This window comes from Elgaria multicarinata, chromosome 3, assembly GCF_023053635.1.
Source record: "Elgaria multicarinata webbii isolate HBS135686 ecotype San Diego chromosome 3, rElgMul1.1.pri, whole genome shotgun sequence".
Lineage (NCBI taxonomy): Eukaryota > Metazoa > Chordata > Lepidosauria > Squamata > Anguidae > Elgaria > Elgaria multicarinata.
In genome coordinates, this window is record NC_086173.1 from 54,149,202 (window position 1) to 54,171,751 (window position 22,550).

Below are 22,550 nucleotides of genomic sequence, written 5' to 3' on the forward strand. Positions count from 1 at the left end.
GGGTGGATGGGAGTTGGATTCCAGCAACATCTGGAGGGCCACAGGTTTCCCTCCCCCCACATTAAGACATAATCAACTAGGAACATGGGAAGCTGCTTTATACCGAGTCAGTTTGTTGGTCCATCTAACCTAGTACTGTTGACACTGACAGGCAGTGGCCCTCCAGGGTTTCAGGCAGCACCCCCACCCCAAACTCCTAGTTATTTTCCATGCCCCTCTACCTGGGTTTGCTGCTCATGCTCTCACCTGGGGCACCCTCCAACACAGAGAAGACTTCCCCCTTGGCACTAGTGAAGGTAACTCCTGGCTTGCCTCCACTCTGCTGGCAAAGCACTGGCGTCTCGCTGGGCCATTCCGATGCTACTGGTGTCTGTGTCTGTGCTTCTCTCTCTTCCTTCTTCTCTGCCTCTGGCATGGCCTCCATCTTTTCCTCCTCCACAATAGCTACGTTGTCCAGAGTCTTCTTCAGATTTTCTTGCAGCTTTTTGATGTCATCTAAGAACTTCTTCTCCCGGGTAGGCTTTTCGGGTTCTACTGTTGGAGATGTTGGGTAGCCTGTCAGCAGCTGTTCAACTGTCATGTTCTTCAGGCTCTCCAAGATCTTGATGGCCTCCTTGAGCTCTCGGAAGCTCTTTGGGGTCCCTTCCTTGCCTGACTTATCTGCGGCTAGATCAGCCACTGCCATTGCCACGGCACCTTGCACTTGCTCGTCCACCTTTTTCATCTCTTCCACAGGTGGCTCCTCAGGCTCAACTTCCTCAATTTTTGAGTGGTCATCTTCCATGAGGCCATTGTCTGTCTCCCAGCTATCACTCTCATCCTCCCATTCATCCGAAGAGGCACCGCTAGTACTACCATCTATAGAATCAAGATCTGTCTCTTCATCCATCTCAGATTCTATGTTATACAAGTGCTAGAAGCCAGAGAGAAAAAGAGTAATTAAAATCATCCTGTAGAGTGGCCATTTGTTTTTCCCTAACTTTGTTTCTGATCTAACTGTTTTTTGTTAAGGAATGTTTTGCGCCTTTTGTTCTTAAGAGATGTGTCAGAGGGAAAAGAGAAAGAGTCTCAGTAGTTAGGAAAATGTTTTCACTTCATTTAGTGACAACACAAGTTTGTTTAGTGCTACAGTCACATCTTTTTGATCACAGGATAACTTGGAAGCAGAGCTCCCACCGGGCTGACATTCAGGTGGATCCTACTTGTCTTGGCTGCTGGTTTTATGTAATGCCTGCGTACCGGGTTCTGAGTCAGCACTTTACCCTCAAAAATGAGGCCATCCTGGGTTATCAGGAGCAGTTTATAAAAAGGCTAAAGAGAACTCTGAGACAGACAACAAAGCAGCATGCATTAACTCTGCTAGACTGAAGACCCCAGGATGCTGAACTCTTCTAACAAGTCATCTTATGTATTTTCAGGCTGCATTTATTAAATTTTGCCCTTGCCATATTTACTAAGTTGCCTGCTGATTTGTCAAAACAATTGCAGTTGGAACAAAATCCCTCATTTTCAGTGGCAATCTTTGGCTTTCTTCTAAACACAGGTCTGTTGACCATTTTGATCTGAATAATCCCCATTTATTTATTTATTTATTACATTTCTATACCGCCCAATAGCCGGAGCTCTCTTACTGTACTGTACTTCACCACTGCACTGCAGCTCAAAAGGAGCTAGCCTCCTTGGACACTTAAGCAATGCACACCATGGGCTTTTTCCAGAGAGCGGTGTTGTGTGTCTTGGGAGTGCAACTTTGCTGTGTATCATTCAGAATAAGGTAAGTTTGTCCCCCACACTCTGCCTCTTAATCTTCTCAAATCACAGGGGGATTTTTATATGCAAGATTTCTAACCCACCCATCCCGAGTTTGCATGCATGTATGCAATCTTCAGCATATAGGCTCATACCATTTTTTCACAGAGATCTTTGCCATGATGAAGGGGAAAAACAAGAAATGTTGGTGGCTGCTAAACATGTTTCCTAAGGAACTTCCACTTGCTATGCAGCCTGATCTACAACCAGAAATCAGGTTTGGAGCCATAATACAGAAATGAAGTAACTATTTTTCTTTCATGTCTACACTTTTATTATAGGTTGGTGCAGGACTGAACCAAGACAGCTTTCCTTTGTGGAAGGATTCTTCCTGTGATTTGATCACATGCGACAAGAGTGGGAAGGGAGACAGCAGAGGGCTTTGTACCCTACTGCCATAGTTCAGGCACTGGCATATTCTATTGCAATTAAAGGGGAACTGCTCTGCTCAGGAAAAGAAAGCCTTGAATGCCAAGCATTTATGCACATGAACAGGCTTCTGTAGCAAGGGCAAACTTCTGTATGTCCTGGCTACAGCAAAAGAGCAGCAGTTATCTAGAAATAGTGACAAGGCAAAGAATAAGAAAAAAATCTTTTCACACTGCAGTCTCCTCTAACTTTGCTTGGGGACAAATCTAGCTCCAATTCCTCTCTCAGTACATATTCTTCACCTACAAACATCAGGTTATGCAATGGTGTATTAGGAGCACTCTGATTAGCACAGCAGTGCTCTAGACACAGCATAACTGATCTGGGGGGGGGAGGGAAGAAAGCAGGGCAGGACTATAGGGCAGCTTGGCAAACTCGCACAAGTCCTTGCTTGCAGGTTTTAAACCACAATTAGTCCATCTCATCTGCTCCTGCATCTTCCATTCCTTTCCCTAGTCCTAATAAGGATCTTACTGCCTCAAAGCATCCATGTGCATGGAGACTGGACAGGGCAGTACTTTTCAACTGATGATAAGGACTTCCTGAATGAGAAGATCAACTGTACAACTTCTGAGAAAGGCAGCTTGTCCACTACTGTCGATGGTCCTCCTGCAATTACAGGAGTGTGTTGAGTGCACTCAATGCAGGTGCCAACATGCCTGGCCAGTACCCTGCTTAAACGTAAAACACTCCTGAGAATCTTCTGCAGTATGCAGGGGCTCCTTAAGAGATAAGTCAATGTGGAAAGACTTCCCTGAAGATGAAACATCTGAAAGCCACTGTACTGGGATAATAGGATCCTCTTTTTACATTTGCTTAGCTAACGTTCTCCTAAATAGAGTTTGAAAAAACTTTCGGAATAGCACTGCGGCATACTTTGCCCCCAGAATAATGCAGCTACACAACAAGATTTACATGTGAACTGAACTGGTCACAGGCAGACAGCTGATCTGTCCAAAAATGACAAATTTATAGTCCAAATTGGTGTTTTTCCCATCTTTTGTAGTGTGATAAGCTAGAAATAGTGAAATCCGCCCCTTCTTAAGTCCATTCAATTTAAAAATGCACCTACCCTAACTCCCAATTGTTTTTAAGTGCAAACAGTGAGGGCCAAATTGAAGTTAAACCTATTTTATCTCAGCTATGAGCAGCACAGACAAGAAGCTTGAGATTTTATTTTAAAACTTATATCCCACCAACACGGCTCCACAGAACCCTTGGAGGAACCAAAGGCTTATCGAGCCCAGCATCCAATAAATAAATAAAATAAATAAATAAATCCTGTTTCCCAGAGTGGCCAGTCAGATGCCTCTGGAAAGCCCACAAGCAGGACGTGAGGGCAATGGTCCTCTCCTGCTCTCGTTGCTCCCCAGAGACTGGTATTCAGAGGCACAAGGTGAGAATGATGGCTTCGATCCAAACAGCCCTCACACACCAATGCCAGATGGTCCCCCCAAACATTGTCTTTGGGGGTGGGGAGAGAGAGAGAGAGATAAAGGTTAGCAGTAAGAAGGGATGGGTGGGACAGCCCCAATGAATAAGTGGAACTCTGCCCACAATTCCTTGAACCCACTTAAATTAGCATATCTAGGCACATAGGAATCTGCCCTATTCTGAATCGCAACATTGACCATCTAGGCCAGTCTTGCCTACTCTGACTGGCAGCAGTTCTCCAGGATTCTGGGCAGGATTCTTTCCTAGCCGTGCCACTGAGCCAAGGCCTTTCACCTCCCTATTATGCAGAGTACAAGCCGTGGAACAGCACACACAAAACCCTGTCTAGCCAATTTCACCACCACCACCGAAAGTTAAATCTACAGGCCTCATCATACAAAAGCCCACTGAAACAATGAGGTCTTCACTGTCGTTCTGAAGTTTGTGCATGCCCATGCCCATGCCCACACACATACGTCAGAGATGCATGAACAAGACAAGAATGTGATAATGACAAAAGGGGGCAGTATATCATGGCAGGGGTTTTGCACACTGCATGTCCCAGCGTAAAGAATTTTCCTGCAAAGTCTTAGAAAGGAGCCTGCCTTCACTGAACACAGTAAAGAGGCAGCAAGTTCAGCTATGAAATAAAGAGTAATTAGTAGAGCCACTTGTGGGTATGAGAAACTGCTCTTGCATCTATGGCAATCATTTTCTTAGGAAGAGTGGAGGACTGACAAATTCAAACGTGCGTCTGCAGGAGAAGGAAGTATGCTGCTTTCTCTAAAGGCACAGGGACCAATGACCAACACTTACACCAACCAATGGCAGCTCACCTGTGGCAGAACAATTGTCCTGGAGTTGTCAGCCCACACAACTTCTACTTTGCTGCTGAAATCCACACGAGCCACCTGTCCCACGGAGGGCTATGGAAAAAATAACAAGCATCACATTCTTAGTTCTGGAATATCAGCAGTGACTGCTTTCTCCAGGTAAGGGAAGTTCATAAGGAAGAGGATAATATAAACAGAGGAATGAGCCAAGAGAATAGTAATGATCCCATCTAAGGAGACGAAACACACAGGAAGTTTTCCATGCAAGCCCATCAAAAGGCAACAAAACATCTATTAAAGAGCCCTTTCCAATGTCACAGTCCCTCATCACCTCCACCCTCTGGGGTGGGGAGAGATAATGTTTAAAGTATTTGAGAAGGTTGCCATCTAGTGGTGGCTTTAGGAATTTGAATTTGAAGCTCTACCTCTTCAATGCCCCCACCCCCACTCCCCACTCCCCCCTGATGCTGGGAATTTCTATAGTTTCCTCATGGAGAAAATCCATACAGAATCTAGTCTTGTATCTACTGAGCCTCTTCAGAACCGGTTGTCCTGCCATTGCGCTCAGCAAGGCTCAACACTCAGCAAGAGACAACACTTTTAAAAAGCAATTGTCTAACGAAGAAACCAATATGTCATGCTGAACAGTGTTTAGAGGTTTTAAATCTGCACTACAGTTTCATTACTGAAGAAAGCAACCAGAAAGAGGCAAGACAGCCTTTTAGGCCATTCATTTGTGCATGCATTACCACTCTATTAAAATTATACACATGTTTTAAGTTTTTGCAGCTATTTAATAGATTTAAATGCCTTCACAGTGTTCTGTGCTGATGAGTGACTGGTTCTGCTACAAGAGAAGGAACTAAATTCTATGGATGTGTGCAAAGAAGAGTGACCCTCCTGGGATACACTTCTACTAGGAGCATGGCTAAAAGGAGGCCAAGAGGTCCCCGGCACCTGCACCTCCCCCTGTCATGGTTCCTGCAGCATCAGAGGCCTCACCAAGCACGTATATGACTCACCTCATTTTCACCAACTGAAGCGCCATCTTCAGCATTGCCAATACGAATCACAAAGTCAGTAGTGCGGAAGCGGAAGTCTGGGTGATCAGCGATGTCATAGACACTTACGTCTTCCTCCTCCCCAACCAACTGGCAAAGAACACGCAGAGGTGAAGACCAAGCTTCATGCAGATTTTCAAACTGTCAATTGCTTCTAGCAATTTTGTGCTTTTAAAAATAAAATCTCATGCCAGTTTCTCCATGTGTTGCACAGTTTTATGCATATGTAGGTAATCTTTAAAACACACACACATACAACCCTCTGGAGAACGGATTCAAACAGACAGGCACTCACAACTGCATCATTTTAGAAGGCACCGGGAGTGGAGATTGCTCATTTGATCTCTCAGTTGAAAGGATCTCTCTATAAGAAGTATGCAATGCTTACCTATATTACCTATTTATATCAAGCCTCCCACAAGCGGGAGGCTGCCGTGGCATTCATGTCCTGCTTGTTGGCATCCCATGGGCAGCTGGTTGGCTACTCTGCTAACAGAACGCTGGACTAGGTAAGACCTCTAGTCTGATCCAGCATAGTTCTGCATGGCTCTCCATATGTTCTTAACTATATGGTGCTTCATAGAGAATGAGTGGAGAGGTCTGTAACTCAGGAGGCTTACAATCTATACTGAAGATCTATATGGGAGGCAACATATCAGCCTCGCCTTGTCCCTAACATGCTACTTTTCCGTACGCAGTGGAGATTCTGAACATGAAATCCCTGTATGCATTCCAAAGTGACAGATTCCGGTATCAAGCTCTATGCTTCTGTACCACCCTCATTCAATGCTCTAATTCTCCCCCATGAAAAGTTGAGGATTATTTGAAAACAAAGTTTAGCATTCCAAAATCAGTTCTCAAGTTTATCCTTTTACAGCAGGCATAAAACAAAGTTACATTTAACCAAAACAGAGGCTGAGAGCAACAACAACAACAACAAAATCCCACCACACTTTGACAACAGGATACAGAGTTCTTATTTAGTTGTTACACCTAATTTTGATACAGAAGCGAAAAGGACAAAACCGATTATTAGGGTTTATTAGGAAAAGGGTTGAAAATAAGAACAACTAGTATAGTATTTGACATTTATGTATTGCCTTTCCAGAAGCTCAAAGTGGCTTACAATGGGGCCATTCAGTCAACACACTAACCTACACTTAGTGGTTGAGTGTGGGTTGTTGTTGAACTGTGGGTTAGCATGTTATCTGAACATCCGTAGGGTTGCTTGTTAACTATGAAATGTTAACAAAAAAATTGTTATTTTCTTGAACAAGTCACTTTGAGGACTCATGGTTTATTGCTGAGTTGTTCAGGGTGGTTAACAAGCCAGCCTGCGGTTCAACAGCAACCCACACTCAACCACTGAGTGTGGTTTAATGTGTTGTCTGAACAGCTCCAATGAATGTAATACTTAAAGTAACAAAACAAAAAAGATAGAAGCAAATACACACACACACACACACCAAGGCATTACCAACTCCCAAACTCACCCAGCTTAGCTCATAGGCCCATTAATCCAACAGGCTAGAATCCACCCAGAGAATGAACAACTTGTAAGCTGTGCTAGAAGCAGCCTAGACGTGCAACCTTACCCCAGAGGAAAGGGGAACAGAGGATAAGATTACTGGAACTTTGCTCCTTACCTCAACATCATCTCCACTGGGTCTTAGTTTGAACCATTTCACCACACAGGTACGGCCCACATGGTCACCCGATTGCACCACTCCATACATACCAGGATCTTGAGAACTCTGTGCTATTTAGTATTGAAGAAAGATGGACACTCCAGTAAGAAAAAGCAATATACTGTAGCATCAGATCTCCATAGTTTTGTCTAGTACCCAAAACTGGGTTTTTCTTGAAGTTACTACTTTATGCCTACTTCACATCTTCTATGCTTTACGCAAGGGAGCCAGGCAGCTATACAACCTTGCAGAGAGGTACAAAACGTCAACCGAAGCCACCAGTTCAACTCCTTTGCATACATAACCGCTACAGAAAGGCTTCAGGTGATGCAAAAGGCAATGAGGGCAGGCGGCTAGTTGTAAGACTAAGCCAGTACCTTGTAAAAAAAACAAGCTATTTTGCTATTCAGACTGTTATGCTATGGCTTGCAACTGGATCTGCCTTGCATTTATGCACAATTCATCCTTCCATGGTGACAAAGGGATCAAGACAAATCTTAGCTGGCCTTGGTAGACAGAAAAAAATTGTTTTTGTCATGACTCCCCTCACTCAGCAGGAGAGGCACACAGGGGCTTGACATTGTGCTGAGTTTGACACCCATACAGTGGCGTAGCGTGGGTTGCCGGCGCCCGGGGCAAGGCAAGTATTGCGCCCCTAATCCGTGGACCTTTAGCACTCCCTGAGTCCCTTCCACCAGTCCAGTATTGAACCCCTTAACCCCCACCCAAGCACATGTATTATATTTTAAGAAAATATTGATCTATTTAAAGTAAAATTAATTTAATAATAGTATAGGTACTTACATTTATTTAAAATCGCCTGGTTTTAATATGTGCAAATTTTTCAATAACAGTATTGAAATCTACATTGAAAATGTTACGTGGCAATGTTTATTTGCCCCGTCTACACAGTCGGATCTACACAGACTTTAATTTTTTAATTTATTATTACTACTTTCTTTTTTTGCGTGAATTTTTTTGCGCCCCTAAGAATATTGCGCCCAGGGCAACCGCCCCTGTGGGCCCCCCCATGCTACACCACTGCACCCAGCACAACTGAGCAGGATAAGTCATTGCCCTCCATCACAGCTGTAAAGGGGAAGGCAGCTCATCCCTATTCTGCTAAGCCTCAGACAATCAGAAAGTGGCCTCATGGCTTTCCATGTGTCTCTAAGGATCTGTGTAGCACCTGGAGGGCTTCTGACATGACTGCTTCTGAAGTCAGGGCGGGTGGGTGGGTGGGCATGAAGAGGAGCCCTTGCAGTTCTCTAGGCTTGGAAGAAGGGTGAGAGTTCTCCCTGATTCCATGCTCCCTCCACTCACAAGCACATTTGTAGACCCCTGGCCACGCACCAAAATGAAAACATTAGAATGCTTTGAGAGAGTCAGGTTGGAGGATCTGGAGAGGGGACTCTGCAAGCTGATGTAGGGGAAGTGATAAATTGTAGGCTCCGAGGGTCTTAGGCAACAATGAATAAAAGACTAGTATTCTGCAAGAACGTGGACTGATTTTTTTTTTCCTGATTGAAAGTTAGCATCACATTTAAACCCTTATTTGCCTCCTTGTCATCTTAGTTACATCTTATACTTTAAAAGAACATTTGGGTCAGAGATTTAGAGATTACTGAAGAGCAGCTTGCTGTCTAGGGAGAAACTGATCTGCAAAATATAGTATTTCAACAGTGCAGAGAAGGGGCACATTTTAAGATTTTTTAAAAATGCAGAAAAGATTGAAATTGAAAAAAATGAAGTCTGAAATTCATTCTATTATAAACAGATTCAGCTACTACCACTGTCAAAATACAAGAAGGTGCCACATTCTCCAAAGTAGGATTCCTCCTATGATTGCAAGGGCCATAGAAAATATGGTGTTTAATATTCTCAGGGGGGAAAAGCTAGACTTGTTTGATTGCAGGAGTGGATATTACTACTTCAGTAACTGCTGCTGCACTAGATGTTACAGACACTCTGAAGACCCAGACTCAAATTACAAGTGTTAGTAAAGGACAGTACCCAAAAGGGAGCACACTCCAACAATTACCTCTCTTATCCACCACAAAATCACCAGGGCAAAACTCGTTGTTATCCAAGTGATGGACGGGAAACAGCTCATTGGAGCGAATGTTTTTCTCCACCGTGCCATCCTGCCACATCACATCAGCTGAAGTCATCGTGGTCACCACTTCTACAGCAACCCTGTGATCAGAAAAGGCAACAAGTTACTGAAGGAGCCTCCTCAGCTAGTGCTGTGCTGAAAATTTCAATTATTCCATTTTCGGCATTTCATGGGGGTGGGGGTAGAACAAAAACTCTGGTGAAAGAGGCTGAGAGAAGTGAGAATTTTGGAGGATTTTCTCCTCGGGGAGTGGGACAGGGTTTCTTTATATGTTTTTAAGCATAGGAAGTTTTGAAAGGTCTTCTTTCTATTTAAAACAACAACTGGCACTTGCAGGAGCCCAGGAGTTCTTCCTGAATGCCTATTGGAGAGGGTGAGATCACATGGTCTCCAATAGGCATTCATGAAGAACTGCTGGGCTCCTCCTAGTGCTGAGGGTGATTATTTTTAAAAAGGAAAAAAATAGAAAGAAGACCCCTAAACAACCAGCTCTACTTTTAAAGGGTGTGTGGAAATGCTGTCCCCCTCTCCAAGGAGAAAATTCTTCCCCTCCCTGTGAAAGAGGCAGAAAAAACAATGCCTCTTTTGCAGAGAGAGAAAAGGTTTCCAAAAATAGGGGGCAGGATTCGGCATAGCACTACCTCCAGCTAACAAAGTAGAACAAAAGGAGACCTCTTTTCCAATTTGTGCATAATATTAAAGGTTGCCCTTTATGCTGTGACCTAAAGCAAAACACAGCATTTGGGAGAAAAATCTTATGCTGAGAAAGCAGATCAATAGAACATAAGGGTTGGGGCCAAATATGCCCCAGAGACTGATTGACGCAGGTTAAGATACAGAGCACAAAGTCTATTCTTAATTTTGGAAGTTTGCACTAGGAACAGTGCTGGCATCATTTCCCTGAAATAATCTTTGATCTTATATAAGTGTGAATCTACAAGATCGTCACGAGGGCTACCTTCTGCAGTGGAGGATAGAAATTTTAGATATTTCTGCTCAATGGCATTTTTTTATATTCATCTCCCAAGTTATCTGGATAAGGTCTACTATACCTTTATAGTAAGAACATTGATGCTGAAAACAAGTTCAGTGATTTTTACTGATTGGCTTTTACTAGTGCTTTGTCAGACGCATTGGTTGCCAGACAGTTTCTGGGTCAGATTCAAAGTGTTAATGCTGACCTTTAAAGCCCTAAATGACTCAACTTGAAGGAACATCTTCTCACATATGATTCTGCCCAATTGCGAAGATAGTCTTTGGAGGCTCTTCTCTGAGTTCAGATGCCTACAGTGGTGCAATGGGTGGCTACCAGGGAAAGAACCTTCTCTGTAGCCTGTGGAATGCCTTTCTCCCAAGGAGATTCGCCTGATGTCTTCTCTGTATATATATATGTTTAGGTGCCAGGTTAAGTCCTTTCTCTTCAGGAGGCACTTAATTGGTTGCTTTGATTATTAACTTTACTTTATTTTTTGTAATGTCTTTAATGTTTTGTCAACTATGCTGATATTTTCATAACTGTATTTATTATTCTAGTTATTTTATTATTTTTGTTTTTTATGATTATAAACTGCTCTGGGGGCATTTGCCAGTGGGTGGTATGTAAGCATAATAAATAAATAAATAAAATACATATTTTTGGAACAGATGTATAAATATATACCAGAACATTTGTACTTTTCCATCAAAATGATTGGATTTGCTAGATATTCAAATTCGAATTGCCAGATGACTGCTACGCAGATTTGCCCATGATTATGAAGCTAAAGGAAAACAACATATTCCTCATGTCTACGCAATTTTTATTTCAAATCCAAAATTGTAATAATTCTTTCCAATAGCACAGATATTCATAATACATCAACTCAAACGGAATTGTATCTAGTTGGCCAAAAGCAGAAATGAAAATTTGGAATAGACTAATGGATACCTGGTTTTCAATACCTTTTGTATTTTCTTGTTTCTGATCTACCACCTTATATTGCTGGATTGATTTGTAGATTTAAATGATACTGCATGTGTATTCTCTCAGAGTTTAATTCCCCTCCCCTTTATTTTCATTGGAGTAAAAAAAGCTGAATTCACAGAGTTGAAAGGGTAAGATGTCTGTAACACAAATTCATTTCAAGGTTCTTTGCTGGAAGGACAGCCGGAATGTAGCAGCTTCTATAAAATAGTACTTAAGGTGACACCCAAATTTAATAGATCCGAAGTATGACTAAAAGCAACAAACATTGTTTGCAATGTGTTGGCCTCATTCAGGCTTAGAACAGGCTAGGTATTTACGTGTTGCATCAATGGCAACTAGGAATTGTCCCTAGGTGACCGGATGGTGACACAACCCCTAATTTGCAGCACATTTCTTTAGTATGAATCTGTAGCCCTTAAAAAAAATCAATTGGACCCAGTTCAGTGCCAACTAAACTCTGTCAGTCATCAAACCAGAACTTTCCTGCCAGACGTCTGCTTGGTTTTGGACAGAGATCTACTCATTGGGTAGTTATGCTAATGTATTGAGGCATCATTACTGCAAAATGGTACAAAATCAGCACATTATCTTTGGAAGGACCTCTTATCTCCTGCTCACCTCTTTCTAACTTTAACCCTAAACCCTAAGGAAGGCGCGAAGTAGCAATTTGCATTTGCTGCAGAAACTGCAGCTGCATTAAAAGGAAAACAGCCTATAAAGTGCTTTTGTATGGATTTTGAGGGCTATGCAAGACTGCATATGTTCACCCAATAAGAGACGCATTCTATTATTTCACATGTTCTTGGGTTGAACCGTGGCATTTAATACAAAGTTATGGACAGAATTCTAGCAAACCCTGATTGAGAATTAGGATGGTGGGGAAAAAGAAAAGATAGAGATCCTTCAACACTTCACGGTAAACAAATGCACTGATCTTTTAGAATTGGGTTGGGTATGGGAACCAGCAGTAAAGAACTCCTATGCAACTGCAGCCAAGGTACAGCAGTAAGTCTCTTTACATTCCTTAGAAATGTATTCATTCATTTATTTGTGACGCTTGCATACCGTTGAATAATAAAATCCCTCAGCGGTTCACAAATTATATCAAGTTAAACACTTTAAAGAACTCCAAACATTTTTCCCCACTGAGTATGATTGGCGAATATTCTCTTCTTAATTTCTATGAATTCATTCGGAAGACTTTTTGGGGTTGGTTGGTCAAGACAAGACATTTAGAATGGTACTTTTAATTTGGTTACTTTTACTCATTCCACAGAGATCAGTGAAAGTTGAAAGAACTGATCCAGTTGCCACCAACAAAGGCCCAATGCAAAGTATCACCTTCTTTACTTTTATGTTTCTCTTGAAGCATGATTAACATTTTACAAATGCCACCAAGTTAAAATGAAGTTTCATGCATTTCTGTGGTACAAGCAGCTCACATTTGAGAGTGAAAACAGACAGGATTTAATTAAGTGTGTAGGTGGAATTATGTGAACCCTGACCTTACCTGTCGCCTGGTTTAAACTCCCGGGAAACCTTTGTTTTCTTCTTCTTATGTTTTCTCTTGAGGTTTTTGATGGAGAGTGGGATACTCTTCTTGCGCCCTGTGCCACTGCCACTTTGAGAAGAGGCTGTGGAGCTGGCAGAAGACGTTACGGAGCTGGTGTCGTCTGTGTCATCTGCTGCTTCATCATCAGCATCCTGTTCTATTGACTGGAGCTTGTAGTCCGGGGAGCCATCATCCCGTTTCAGTACAAATGGTGGCTGCAACTGCAGCCCAGCTGCTTCACAGGAGACCCCTTTCCCCATTTCATCAAGATGCTCTTCCTTTACATCCTGTAAGCTTACAGCATCACTGGCAGAGTCCTCTCGTTCACATTCTGAGCTGACTTTAAGGTCTTCAGAGTGTTGGTCACCTGCTGCAGCAGATTCTCCTTCAGGGAGATCAAGGGTACCCTGAGAATCTGTGGAGCATGACATGATCTTCACTATCTGCTTCTTCAACAATCTCCTTACCTACAGGGAATAAATGCCGGTCAACAAATGAAACCCAAGATGACTCTACACACCTGGAGGGGTTTTTTAAACAGTCAAACTGATCATGCTGTTGAGTTTAATGTTTAGCTAAGGAAGGCTTTTAAAAATAATAATAAAGACCATGGCCCAATGTTTCACCAGTATGCAATCCTTGAACTGTACATTTCTCCCCTTTAGGATTCTGGCCTATATAGTATGACTTTTTCCCTTGGAGGTTTGATGGGCAGGTCTTGTTTGCCTGCTTAACAGTTTGACATGATTACCCTATTTAGAAGGGACAGGAAATAGTGCTTTCAGGTCAGACTGGCTTGGTTATTACCTAAGGCACATGTTGTGGCTTGCTTGAGGAATCTAGACTTACTTTACTAAACTTAACCCTTGCCCGAACTGGCTTTGCATTGTAAGGTTACCCCTGCCTATGCTTGTAACTTCATATTCTGCTGCTACCACAAAGTTGTATGCCTGTACCAGCTTTGCATCTCCTACCCAAAGACTTTTTAGAAAAAAAGAAAGGGGCTGGGAGAGAGAGAGAGGAACCTATCCTTATGCAGGGTTTCATTGCTCTACTTTAAGAAAAACAACAATGCTGCAGTGATGGGCAAGTGCCTCCCTATCAGTGAAAGACAGCTGGGTTTGGAAGTTTAAGGAGGAGGGTCAGGAAGGCTGAATGGGCAGCCAAAATCATCATGATTAAGAGCAGGTGCTCCTCTGCGGAGAAGGGAAATTGTCATGGGTTAGGGCTACTTTTCTTTCCAGCTCAAGTTGCTCTGCTGGGCAGAAAGGCAGGGACTGAGAGAAGTAGTAGACATGCATGACAGGTGGTATTGAACCTCTCCCTGCCCTGTAAAAATGGGTCTCCAATGGATTTATTACATATCTAGAAAAGCACGTTGCAATGCTAGCCAACACTTATCACCAGTACCACACCTGGTGAAGGCCATGTCCCTTGTTAAGATTCAGAACCAATTAATGGCTTCATAATCTCAAGGCTAGACTGTTTTTAACGGAGTTACCATCTATGACCGCTAGGAAACATCCGCAGTTGCTTGTGTGGAGATCTGCTTTCTGTTGGGATTAGACTACTGACATCTATGTTTCAGCTTCTCTCTATTGAATACCAGACAGAGTTCAAGGCAATATATTTTTAATCTATGAAACCCTAAATAGCTGGACCACATGTATCTTAAAATCACTTCCTTCCCATTTCATCATAACGTGTGAGATCAGGCTTTGTCCCAGTGAACTAGAGAACAATTTATGCATTGTTTTAATACTGTACACTCAAAGACTATTCAAAACTCTGTAATGGAATGATTTCATGAACTTCTGCATATAAACTAGTTCTCATACTGATGTTTTATTGCCTGCTCTGAATCAAAGATAAAGCAGGTGAGAAATCATTATGACCACCCCATGGTTCGTTCTTTTGTTTGAATGCTAGCATTTCAGCAAATTTCACTATGAAATTTGGCACTATGAAATTTTGGATTTCACCTTTGAACACTTGAAATATCTGCACGTGTTTTTCCAAAATACCTTCACAGACATGAAGGGTAGCAAAAGATTTATTAGAATGTTATTAGAATGTAAGCCTATGCGGCAGGGTCTTGCTATTTACTGTTTTACTCTGTACAGCACCATGTACATTGCTGGTGCTATATAAATAAATAATAATAATAAGATTTTTGGTAATCTTGTTTTCTGTAGGAGATGCAACGCAAAACTCTGTCAATGATTAGTTGCAGAAAATAGCCTGGGGTATCAAGGCTCTCACATCAGTTTACAGTACTTGACTAGATTGCTTCTCCTCCTCTTAATTTTATTATTTATTATCCTACCCTTCCTCCAAGGAGTTCAGGAAAACATACATATTGGTTGCCACAGACCCAGTTCAAATGCTTATCAAAACCTAAAAGATTCCTGTGGAGAAGCAGGTGCACCCTCCCCACACCAAACATAGTTGTGAAGAGGCTTAAATCATGTGATTAGTTTTTTAGGGAGGGTCAGAGAGAGGGATTTATGAAATTTTGCCCTATATGCATTTACGTGTATATATGTATACATGTAACATATTATGTTATGAGCATGGAGGTGAAGTGGGCACTTGACCTGCTCTTTCCTCACAATAACATGGTCTTTGGCTCAAGTAAGCGTTTGAACTGCGTCTTAGAAATGAAGATCATCTTGGGCTCTCCTGTTACTGTGGACTTGACACAGATACGAAATCAGCAACATGGCTGCACTGTGGATTCTATATGATTTCAAAAGAAACTGGTAGAATGGTTTCCAGGGCTGAGAGGTGATTTACTTTGCCATATGGACACCTCCATACTCTGTAGCTTGTTCATAAAATTGTAATCAGTGTGTATTGTGTTGCATTTATGATAAGAGATCCTCAGCATTTTACATGACAAAGGGCTGCTTTGCACATTATGAATTACTGACACAGGAAGCACTCCTAGTAAGCAATTGTTAGGTCTTTTCCCAAAGGTTACTCAGTTCTGGATGTTATTAAGGAGGTCTACTCCACCAAGAGCATCAAAGAAGGAAAACAAATCCAACACCATCACATCACTTCCAGGTATCCTACAGTGATGTGAACAACAGCAGATGCAACCAAAGGCCATAGAGGCCTTAAAAAGAAACCTTAAGAGGTCAGTATGGAGGAACATAGAAAAAATGTGAGGACTATTCAAGAATTTAAACTTAAAAGTCCACAAGCTGTAGACAAATTGATAAGTGGAAGGAGAAATATTGAAAAGTTCTGAAAACCTTCCTAAGTAGGATGTCCATCTGGGACTCTGTTGTCCTGCCTCCTTTACTGCTCCTCTCTCATCTGTGTCTTTTTACATTACAATTATGACTGTTTTCAGACGAAGCTTATTTCTTAGGTAAATTTACTAGCATTTCGTTGAAGTTACATCCTCAGAAGTGTCAGGAGCTACAGCAAGAAGTGCTACAGCAAGTCTGGCTGGCCTTGCTTTTCTGAGGGAAGGACAAAAGGACAGGTTGTAACTCTATCTGTGAACATTTGGGGCTATGCCCCTGCGCAGAGCACTCATTCAAAACATTCTAGAGATGAACAGAGTTTAGGCAGGAGTCCTGCCCACCTCCGCTGTGCACGCTCCAGGCATGGCTCCCACCTGCCTCTCAGTTCTGAGTCTGCTGCAGCAGAGGAATAAAAGAAGGCTAGGCATCAAAGTGGGGAGGAGGGCGGGTTGTCCGAGTTCACAGATGACCACTCAAAGAACCACAGTTATAGGTAAGCATCCTGTCCTTCCTACTCGGAGTTTCTGTAACTCATACATATGGGTGACTGAAAAGCAAGAGAATTACTAGAAGAGGGAGTTGCCAAAACTGTAGAAAGGACCACACTGCCAAAGGATGCATCTGCACAAGCCCTGATGTCCAGGCAGTAATGCTTGATGAAGGTAAATGGTTGAGCCCAAGCTGCAGCACTGCGTAGCTGTGGAAGCCGAACGTCCCTGATGAAAGCAGCAGAGGATGCTATAGCCTTTGTTGAACAGCCACAGGGAACTGGAAAGTGTGAAAGCTGGTAAATGAGAAGTACACTTGGCATGATCCATTTGGCAAAGTGCCATGAAAACACAAGGTGTCCCTTTTTGGGCCAGAATGGCAGACAAAGGGACATTCTCAACAATAATATTCTGTCGAAATAAAACAGAACTCTCTTAACGTCTAAGGAATGAAATTTGACCTCCAGCGGGGAGGTAAGTTGAGGAAAGAAAGATCCTAATACAATGTCCTGAATTAAATGGAACTGTGAATTTATTTTGGGAAGAAAGGAGCAGTTTAGTTGTACCTTATTTTTGTGGGATACCAGGAATGGTTGATTATCCTGAAGAGCACATAATTCAGTCACTCTTCATGCCAAAGTAATGGCAACCAGGAAAGCCATTTTCATTGTAAGGAACCTTAGTTCAGCTGTAGTCATGGGCTCAAAGAGTTTTTGCCATAAGTTGTGCAAGGATCACCAACAAGTTCCATGCTGGAACAAGTGGGGAGGCTGGTGAATAATGGTTGGAAAATCCTTTAAGGAACGGTTTAAGATCAGGGTGCAAGTAGAGGGACGAACCCTCTATTTTGTTATGATTAGCCAATAGTGCTGCTAAGTAAACTTTAATGGATGAGAGGACCAGACCATTAGTTCTCAACTAAAGAAAATGTGAGGGAGACCCTAAGATTCCAGGTTCTTTCCCACAGGGCGAGAAAGGCCAGAAATACCTTTCATCTAGAGGCGAATGAGGCCCGAGTGGAGAGTCAGCATGAAGCAGACATCAACTCCAAAATCACCCACCTTCCATGCAGTGAGGTGTAAGGTTTCAAGATCAGGGTGTCTGATCTTCCCTTTGTTCATCTGGATGACAAGGGAAGCTTAGAAAAGTGTAGTTGGTCAGGAGGAGCCGTGCTGCAAAGCATGGTTGTCTTGGCCATCACAGGGTTATTAAGATGTAATGGGCCCCTGTCATTCTCTATTTTATTCATGACACATGTAAAGAGAGGGAAGTGAGGAAAAGCATAAGTTAGGGTACTTCTCCAGTCTAGGAGGAAGGCACTGCCTAGATAGTCCAGGTTGTGCTCCACCCCACTTCAGAAAACATCACATTTTGTGTTCAGGGCCAAGAGCTCAGTTCTGAGCTGTGCTGCTGTTGGTCCAAAGTCACAGCTGAAGCCAATGCCATTGTAAGGGCTGATACCAGGGACAATTGCCCTGCAGCACTTTCCATGGGCAGGGGTGATGTAGTAAGTTGAGAAAATGTCATTTATTTTGCATATGGAGGACAAAGCTGTAGGCAGAGGCTGATTCAGTGTGGCTGTATCTGCTGCCTTGAGGGCCTGCTCCCACAGGAGGACAGGAGGACGAGCGGGCCTGTTCCTTCTGGCATGTTTAGTAAAGGCCTGGCAGCGGTACAAAAGTCCACCCTGTGCACTTCTCCAAGGCAGTGAATGCTGTAGGAGAATCCACCAGTTAATGGTATCTTCCTGTTGCATAGCGTGTACTTTGAAAAAGACCCTGGAGTCCATGTGTCCTAGAGGGGCAAAAGCTAAAAGGGAGAAGAGAACTCAGAGAAAATAGGAAAGAAAGAAAAAATTCTACTCAGCGTCCCAGGAGGGATTGATTAACATTTTTTGTACTACAAGAGCCGTGAGCTGGGTAATGTTCCAAACACTGCTAGCTGCTGTAGCGGACGAAAAGGATCTAAGAGGCAGGCGGGAGCCACACCTGGAACATGCACAGAGGAGATAGGAGGAACTCCTGCCTAAACTCTGTTCAGTTCTAGAATGTACTGAATGACTGTTCTGCACAGGCACGTAGCCCCATGTGTGTGACTCACAGGCCATGAAGAAGCAGCTGACATTTTCCTTCGATGATATTCCTGCTATGTTAGAATACATCTAAGACTTTATGCTATAGTGTATAAATCAACTCTGATTATATTTAAAACTAAAAGCTTATTCATTCTTCAAAGCCAGCAGAGCACACAGATAGGTAGAACAGCATTCATCATCATCATCATCATCATCATCATCTATATACCACCCCATAGCCAAAGCTCTCTGGGTGGTTTACAAAGATTAAAAACATTGGGCATTTAAAAACTAATATACAAAATTTAAAACCAAAAAAAGCATAAAAACAGACTACATACCAACTATCTAGGGGTCTCTTCCACAAAGGTCCCACTCACTATGACAGATATTTTACTAAGCAATTTTTATATTAAAAAGTAATTCACTCTGTGTTACGCTAAGAAATGGAACCTAAAGTGTGGATATACAGATATGGGCTGTCTAATTTTTCAGTAACGCTATCTGGATTTATGGGACATAATAAGTGGGATGTAATCTGTGACTGTTGGGAAGGCAGCATGTGATACCCCAGATTTTGAGACTAGCACCAGCAGGTTTAGTCCCCTTCCTGATGTAACCCGCTTTACTTTCTCCCATAAAAGCAAACAACTGCTCTCCAGCTTCATGGGGGAAACAAAGTAATATAAGGAGGACAAAATCATCCCACTGCTCCTATTTCTAGGTAGCTCAGCACTAAATGACCAGAAACTGTGTGTGTACGCATGTACTCTGCAGAGTCACATAGCATATACACCTCTGCTGGCTTAGAAGAACGAATAAGCTTTTACTTTAAAATATAATCAGAGTTGATTTATGACTGAAGGCATAACATCTTAGAACGATTCTTACATAGCTGGATAATCTATTGGTAGGAAAATCATCTGTTGTTCACAACGGGCATTGTGCTTATTTTCTTTTGTTTTCATTCAGGGAAGTAGCTGATGCTACTGGAGGAACTATTGACTAGGACTCCACAGGAGGAGCACTGTCCTTCTAGGGCTGGGGGTAGTAAGGAAAAGAGAACAACGTGTTTCTAAACGATAAGCAATCAACCCAGAGCCTCTCGTGCATTGCCTCTTTCTTCCCACCCTGTATGCAGTTCCTGAATTGAGGGAGAACTGTGCTTCTGCCTCAAGACTCGGGGACCATCTTCTGACTGGGGCACACAATAGCAAGGTCAGGTTAGAAAACTGTTGCTCTGCCTATGGCAATGGACCTCAGCAAGGAATGGATGGCAAGGGGGAGAAAGGAGTGGAACTTGCCACACCTCCCCTGAGCATATCAGATTTGACGAGCCTTGAATTAGAAGCTGTTTAAAAATATTGGTTCCAACACTCATTACAATCTAGTGCAGCCCTCCCCAGCCTGGTGCCCTTCAGATATGTTGGACTGCAAGTCCTATCACCCCATCCTGATTGTACATCACATCAAAACACTTATAATGGTCAACAAATTTTGAGGCGTAGCAGGATGGTCCCCATCCAGAAGCCTCTGCACACCCCCTCCAACTATGCTGATGGGCATTATACCAATATAGAAAATTATAAAGTCTGTTCATAGGAATAAAATCATGATTAAACAGTTGTTTTAAAAGCTTATGCCAACCGTTTTCTGGAAAAATAACGATGGTTAAAATGAATGTTACCTAAAAATAAACTCTAAGAAAGTATTGGTTTATGTACATAGGTAACCAGCTATTGAATTTTAGATGGGAAAACAGAAAAATTTAGAATGCTAAAGCTTTTACAAGAAAAAAGGTGGTTTTTGCTTGCTGATATTAGAGATACCAACTATCTTAACTGGATCTCAGGAGGACATTAATTGAAGTCAAGGTGATTTCAGATACAGAACAAGCATTTAGTACAGTACCTTTTCAGGCTTTACGTTGGATACGAAACAAGGACAGGCCATCTGCAATATTAAACACCACAATTTTGGTATTATTGATGAAAGCATGTGATAACTACAGAGGTAAAATAGGTCTAGAGGAATGATCCACAATTTTAATCCAAAAGGGAGAATCTGAATATTTAAATTATATTTCTTTGAGAGGTAGACACTGACTTTGTAGGAAAAAATGACCACGATCCTGACATATGAAGCCATTGAGGAAGGCTGCAAAATTTGTAGCCCAGTGAACCCTGTTTTGTGGCCTGCTGGGTATTTAACAAACAGCCTCCCACTTTTTAGGCTGCATTTGGTTCGGTGGGTCAAATTTTGCAGACCTCGATTAAAGAATGGATAATCCAACTCTGATTATATTAATATTTTTAGAATAGATACAGAGCTGTCTATTAGCAGAAGAACTAGGAATATTAACTAAGAACAGTTACAATTTTTGTCCACAAACTAAAGTGAAAAAATGTATAAACTATTACCACAGTTGGAAAACATTGGTAAGTTCTTGAACATAAAACTAAATAGGAGTAACCTCTCTGTATAGATTTCGATATTTAGTTAATTAAGAAATATGTTAATAGAAAAACCATTGTTACAGTAGCTGCCAACATGGTACATGCCTGATAATGGGAAGACCAAAATCCTTAATATAGAAGAATAGCTATTGAAGTGATAGGATTTAGAAATTATGAATAAGTTAACAAGCTACGTCCACATGCAAGCAAAGTATGGAATTAAAAATGGAATTAATTTACTGCAATGCCAAATCTAACTAGAGCACAAAGATCTGAAACCACTTTTTAAGGAAGAAGGCAGCTATAATAAATGAAGGATGATATGCCTCTTATCTCAAGAAAAGTTTTAATTGCATGGTTTCCTTTCTGTACTTTATTTCTACAAAGTTAACATACAGAGACAAAACAAGTAAAATAGTAGTCAAGACAAATGCATACTCATGCTTGATCTAAGACAGGAGCATGCAAAAGTCAATACATATCTTTCTCTGAGTAAGCCTCTTTCCCATATTGTGTTTTGAAACACATGAATAATCTCTGAGGAAAACACCCATGTAGGTAATAAGCAATGTGAAAAGCAGCCCTAAAAAGCTATAGAGAAATATTGTCTCCTACCTTGAATGGTAGAATGAGACAGCTTTAACAATGAAACATATTCCTTGCCCCCACCATGAAAATAAATTTTCGAATTGAAATTGCTGAAACGATTTAAGCAGCCCCCTGCAATGTGAATTCCGAAGTAATCCCCATCTCAGATTTATGATCACCAAAAGGGCCAAGCATTGACGATTTTAACAGTGATTTAATCTGAAGACAGCACACAGAAGCAGTGGAATGCATAAAGAAGGGACACAGATTCATATGCCCATGTAAACATGTGGTTCTCATATGAAAGCTTTGTTACAGGAGGAGATTATTGCAGAACAACTCTAACAGCTTGGTCTTCTGATGAACACAAAGATTGCCAACAAAGGCAAAGTCATCCCATGATAGCTATCACTATTTCAGTTAGCTAACCTGAACAACAGAACGAGATGCATTTTTTCTAAAATATCAAGTTCCATATGCATTCTCCCACATTGTCACTGGAGGCTCACTTTCTTAACTGTGGGACCACATACTCTCCCTGCAGCTCCTTCTGAAAGCCACGGCCCCCTTGCTGACATATAGTTAAGGAATACATCAATACCACTGTTAATCATGGTTAAAGCTAACCAGGCTCTTTACTCAACCTGTATTCTTAACTGGTGTTTGAAGATGGTTAATCAGCAAACCTACTTAGTCTTAATTGCAATTAACATTGGTGCCTCTCTTAAATCTGGGGCACAGGAAGAGAAAATGTGTTTTCAAGACAGCAGGAGCTGTAGGGAGGAGTGCAAGTCACAGG

The 22,550-nt window shown here is 42.0% G+C and overlaps 1 protein-coding gene across 2 annotated transcripts in view; it reads right to left on the reverse strand.

Moving 5' to 3' along the window:
* The window catches only part of UBE2O (ubiquitin conjugating enzyme E2 O), an 87,491-nt gene that overhangs the window by 7,291 nt on the left and 57,650 nt on the right, over positions 1-22,550 (reverse strand). Inside the window, exons 9-15 of one of the 2 annotated variants that reach the window (XM_063120337.1) lie at positions 20,619-20,660; positions 12,847-13,355; positions 9,296-9,450; positions 7,213-7,325; positions 5,528-5,656; positions 4,509-4,598; positions 247-913 (exon numbers count right to left, since the gene is read on the reverse strand). In XM_063120337.1, coding sequence (XP_062976407.1) covers positions 247-913; positions 4,509-4,598; positions 5,528-5,656; positions 7,213-7,325; positions 9,296-9,450; positions 12,847-13,355; positions 20,619-20,660 — 1,705 coding nt within the window. The remainder of the gene's footprint in view (positions 1-246; positions 914-4,508; positions 4,599-5,527; positions 5,657-7,212; positions 7,326-9,295; positions 9,451-12,846; positions 13,356-20,618; positions 20,661-22,550) is intronic. The other variant, XM_063120338.1, reaches the window with a different exon arrangement.